The 5145-nt window shown below is 46.1% G+C and overlaps 1 protein-coding gene across 1 annotated transcript; it reads right to left on the bottom strand.

Annotated features, from left to right (window-relative positions):
* Nucleotides 1–2421: 2421 nt before the first annotated feature.
* Nucleotides 2422–3148, bottom strand: LOC123171346 (citrate-binding protein-like). The gene is made up of 2 exons (XM_044588881.1): nt 2888–3148; nt 2422–2817 (listed from the first exon to the last, which is right to left on the bottom strand). Exons 1-2 carry the CDS (start codon nt 3146–3148, stop codon nt 2422–2424), a joined length of 657 nt encoding a protein of 218 aa, XP_044444816.1.
* Between the last annotated feature and the right edge of the window lie 1997 nt (nt 3149–5145).

Below are 5145 nucleotides of genomic sequence, written 5' to 3' on the forward strand. Positions count from 1 at the left end.
AATGGCCTTTCCTTCAACAGGCCTTGCGTATGAAAGGTTTTGATGAAGCCTGGCGACGTCAGGTCGAGTCATTTACGCAAAAAGGGAGTGTTGGAATTAAAGTGAATGACGACATAGGTCATTATTTCCAAACACATAAGGGCTTGAGACAAGGAGATCCGATGCCCCCTATTCTGTTCAACATTGTAGTTGATATGTTGGCAATTTTGATAGGAAGGGGTAAGGAGGCTGGTCAGGTGGGTGGCTTGGTACCTCATCTAGTTGATGGAGGTGTCTCCATCCTTCAGTACGCCGATGATACGATCATCTTTTTGGAGCATGACTTGGCCAAAGCGAGAAAGATGAAGTTGGTGTTATGCTTATTTGAACAATTGACCGGGTTAAAGATTAACTTTCACAAAAGCGAATTGTTCTGCTTTGGTAGAGCCAATGACGAACAAGAGGCATATAGGCAATTGTTTGGGTGCGAATTGGGGACTTTACCTTTTACGTACTTAGGTATACCAATACACCATCGTAAGCTGACAAACAGAGAATGGAAATGCATCGAGGACCGATTTGAAAAGAAACTGAGTTGCTGGAAGGGCAAGCTCATGTCATACGGAGGCCGATTAATCTTGATTAACTCGGTTCTCACGAGTATGCCTATGTTTCTTTTGTTGTTTTTCGAAGTCCCAGTTGGAGTTAGGAAATGACTGGACTTTTATCGATCCCGATTTTTCTAGCAGAGCGATGAATTAAAAAGAAAATACCGACTCGCCAAATGGGATATCATCTGTCGACCAAAGGACCAAGGGGGTCTTGGTATTGAGAATCTTGAGGTCAAGAACAGATGTCTTCTTAGCAAGTGGCTGTGGAAGCTATCGAGTGAGACGGATGCCACTTGGGCGCAGATCCTCCGTAGCAAGTATCTTCACTCCAAAACTTTGTCACAGGTGACAGCAAGGCCAACTGATTCACCTTTTTGGAAAGGGCTTATGAAAGTCAAATTAACCTTGTTTAATAGGACAAAGTTTATTGTTGGCAACGGTGCCAGTACACGATTTTGGGAGGATACTTGGCTCGGAGAGACCCCCTTGCCATTCAATACCCGTCTCTTTATCGTATTGTTCAACGACGTGAGGCGTTCGTTGCAACAGTACTTCAATCCAACCCTCTTAATATTCAGTTCAGAAGGACGCTAATTGGCAATCGTTGGGAAGAATGGCTCCATCTAGTAAGTAGACTGATGGAGGTTCAGCTAACTCAACAACCGGATAAATTGCGCTGGAAGCTTACTAGGTCTGGAGAGTTTACTGTCAAATAATGTATGTTGATGTTATCAATTCAAACTCGATTCCTAGTTCAAAACATGTTTGGGCTGTTAAAGTCCCTTTGAAAATCAAAATGTTTATGTGGTTTGTTTATAAACAAGTAATATTAACCAAGGACAATTTGGCAAAACGTAATTGGACGGGATCTACTAGGTGTAGTTTCTGTGATCGGGATGAAACCATCAAACACCTCTTTCTTGATTGCCCGTTAGCAAAAGTCTTATGGCGGACAGTCCATATTGCATTTAACATTACTCCACCGAGTTCTGTCAACATGTTATTTGGAACGTGGCTTAACGGGATTGAGTCCCAAACAGCGAGACATACTCGAGTAGGAGTTTGTGCTTTATTGTGGGCAGTCTGGAACTGCAGAAATGATTTGGTCTTTAACAGAACAACAAATATTCATTTTTTGCAGGTTATCTTCTGAGCCACTGCGTTGATCCGTATGTGGTCGCTACTCACTCCGACGGAGGCCAGGGAGCGTTTGGTTACTGGGTCTACCCGCTGGGAGATGGTAGCACGGGATATCTTCAACCGGTTTGGATGGCGGTCATGTAATAGGATAGGCAATTAGTTTATCTGTCTCTCTTATGCCAGCCGGTTGTGGCTTTTCATGGCCAGTTTGTTTTTGGCCCTTTTGGCTCTTTGTAAGCTCTCTTTTATTTTCGTTTTGAGACTATAAGACCTTGTTGAACCTATCTTTTTTTAATACGATGCAGAGGCCGGGGAGTCCCCCCTTTCCGAAAAAAAGAAAAAAAACATGGAGTATCCGAAAAATTACACTTGGCATATGACAATACACTCGGCGTACCATGTTTTTCCTGTACTGCGGGGAGGATGGCACTCGGATATCGATCCAACAGTCTAGTTGAAAGAAATTGAAAGTTAAAAAACATCAGGCATCTGGTTGCCTACCTGGCCCCACCAATATCACGGACAAAAAGAAACTTTGACATTCTCCTTTGACGGGCGAAAACTCTGACATCTTTAAGAACAGGATCGGAGAGAACATGTTGCTCGAAGGAATGAAAAACAACTACAATTCATTAAGCCTGTTTAGTTGGCTAAACGGCTCGCTGAACATTATGCCTCTTGCTTGCTTTCGTCAGTAAGCTTCCTTGGTGAAGAGCCTGACGTCTCTCCACCGCGATTCCATGAGGTGCGAGGGGGCCGTCTGAGTATACACCCCGAACTTGAAGTAGTGCAAGTCGCCGCCGCGCCCCGCTACGCGTAGCCGCTCCTGGCCGTCGATGAACACGGTGAGCGTCCCTGCGCCGCCGACGTCGTGGATCACGTTGAGCCTGAACCATCGGTTGTAGATGCCGCGGTCGACCACCCGCGTCCAGTCGTTGTAGTACACCAGCGCGCCGCCGTAGACGTGCAGCATCAGCGTTGTCGCGTGCTTCGCCGCGCCGAACACCTGCATGATGGACACCCCCGTCGTGCCCGAGGGGACGAACGCGTACCCCTCGAACTGCCACACGCCGGAGCTGTAGTTTTGGTGCGCCACGGGTTAATTAACAAATTAATACCGCGTATGGATAATGGATTAGTAGACTGAGGTTGATTATAATTACCGTGCGGATTTCTGTTCGTGGCTTGGTGTGGCTGGTTGGGCTATGGGGCTTGTCAGTGCAGTACACCCACATCCGCCGCATGCCATTCGCGAGCTCGTACCGCTGGTCCAGCGGCACGTCGTACGGCCTCTGCACCGGGAGCTGCGCATCGGTGAGTGGCACCGTGACGAAGCCGGTGGTCGGGTCGCAGGCCGCGGCGTTGGCGCCATGCGTGGCGCATGACAACAATGCCAGGAGGACGACGAGGAGCGGCATAGGCAGTCTGTGTAAGTTGGGAGCCATTTTGCTAGTTAGCCAAGCAAGCTCCTAATGAAGCAAGCCTCTGATCGATGTGTGTGTACATATATGCACACAATGTGCGTATAGGTTTGTAGAACTCAGCCTTGTGGTGCGATGGCTAAATTATGATTTTTCAGATTCTTAATGTTGAAGTGCACCTGTGCACGTTACAAGCCTGAAGTCTAAACTCAAACGATAAGCTTACAGAACTAGACACACTACATTTTCCTAGATAGAACATAATTCCGAGGATATTCCGAATGTGTTTTGACCATGTCCACCAGGTTTTTTTTTAACATCCATATCTACCAGGTCAACACTACATAAAATAACAAGAAATAATAATTGCCTTTTTAATTACGGAAATACTAACGCCCACACGTGTGGGCGTTTTGCATCTCGCCCACACGCATGGATCAACGTCGGTTTGAGTTTGCATGAATTTTGGCATGTTTTGCCAGGTTTTTTATGCCACGTAGGATTGGGCTGGTGTGTGGGCATTCATCCGGTCGCGCACACGTTCGTTTCCACACGCAGAGGTGCTGGTGTGTGGGCGTTTAGCAGTTCGCCCACACGCCAGTTCTCAACGCACGCAAAGGGGCTGGTGTGTGGGCGTTTATCAGTTCGCCCACACGCCCATCTCCTATCCCACACCCAAAGCTATCAGTTGCCATGTGTTTTGCAGGGTACATGGCAACTGCCCTAGTATGCTTGTAAGCAGATGACAACTCTTTCTTTACCCGAACATGTTATTTTTGCCATGTCTTTTTATAGTGCTACATGGCAACTGCCTAGTGTTTAGTAGATGGCAACTCCTAAAGATACCACCGCGCCCACACGCCCTTCTCCTCTCCCACACCCAAAGTTGTCAGTTGCCATGTGTTTTGCAGGGTACATGGCAACTGCCCCTAGTGTGCTTGTAAGCAGATGGCAACTCTCTCTTTACCCGAACATGTTTTTTGTCATGTATTTTTTGTAGTGCTACATGGCAACTGCCTAGTGTTAGTAGGTGGCAACTCCTAAAGTTTTTAAATCATGGCAACTGTAGTAGACCAGACCACACATGGCAACAGCTGCAGTTGTCCAAAAATGGCATCTGGCACTTGACCTGAGTTGGAAACTGCAATTGAGCAACCATGGCAACTGTAGTTGTCAGACATGGCAACTGTAGTTCAGCAACATGGCAACTGCAGTTAAACGAACATCGAAGAGGGTCCGGACCATGGCAACTGCAGGGACGTGTGGTGACTGTCACACGGGGCGTGTGGGGCCATGCGGTAGGAGGCCTGACGTACGGGCTTGTGGGTGTTATCTATTTTGCCCTCACGTAGGCGTGTGGGAGGGACCGCGAGGCAAGAAAAGAGGCGTGTGGACATTACTTGTTTTGCCTACAGTAGGCGTGTGGGCTGGTTCTCTTAGACACCACACAAAACATGTGGCCAGACTCCTTAACGCCCACACGTGTGGGCGTTATCGGCGTCCTTTAATTATCAATCTTCCAAGAATTATAAAAAAATGATTTTGAACATTCAAACTAAAATCATTTTTTGAGATGTGGGAAACATGTGTGTGTATATATATATATATATATATATATATATATATATATATATATATATATATATATATATATATATATCCTTTTATTTATATTTCGTTTTGTTTTGAAATTCCTTTTTTAGTATGCGATAAATAATATTTGAGTACTGAAGGTTTTTTAACACAGTACAAACGCAGACGCTCATGCATATGCACACACACTCATCCATATGAATGCACGCACGCACTCTGCCCATATGAGCACCTTCAAGAGACCGAGCCAACACTTCATCTTGAAATTGAGGAAGTCGCGACAGACGCCTTCGTAGTCAACGGAAAAGTCTCCTCCCAATAAACGCACATCGCTGGAAGACATGAAATAAATTCAGAAAAATACGACCGCCAGTGCCAAATCTAAGACTTGAATCCTAATG

The sequence above is a fragment of the Triticum aestivum genome, chromosome 7D (assembly GCF_018294505.1).
Source record: "Triticum aestivum cultivar Chinese Spring chromosome 7D, IWGSC CS RefSeq v2.1, whole genome shotgun sequence".
Lineage (NCBI taxonomy): Eukaryota > Viridiplantae > Streptophyta > Magnoliopsida > Poales > Poaceae > Triticum > Triticum aestivum.

Coding starts and splice junctions, on each gene's coding strand:
- LOC123171346 (XM_044588881.1), bottom strand. CDS start 3,148: ATGCCGCTCCTCGTCGTCCTCCTGGCATTGTTGTCATGCGCCACGCAT. Junction 2,818..2,887: donor CAGAAATCCGCACGGTAATT/ATAATCAACCTC, acceptor CCCGTGGCGCAC/CAAAACTACAGCTCCGGCGT.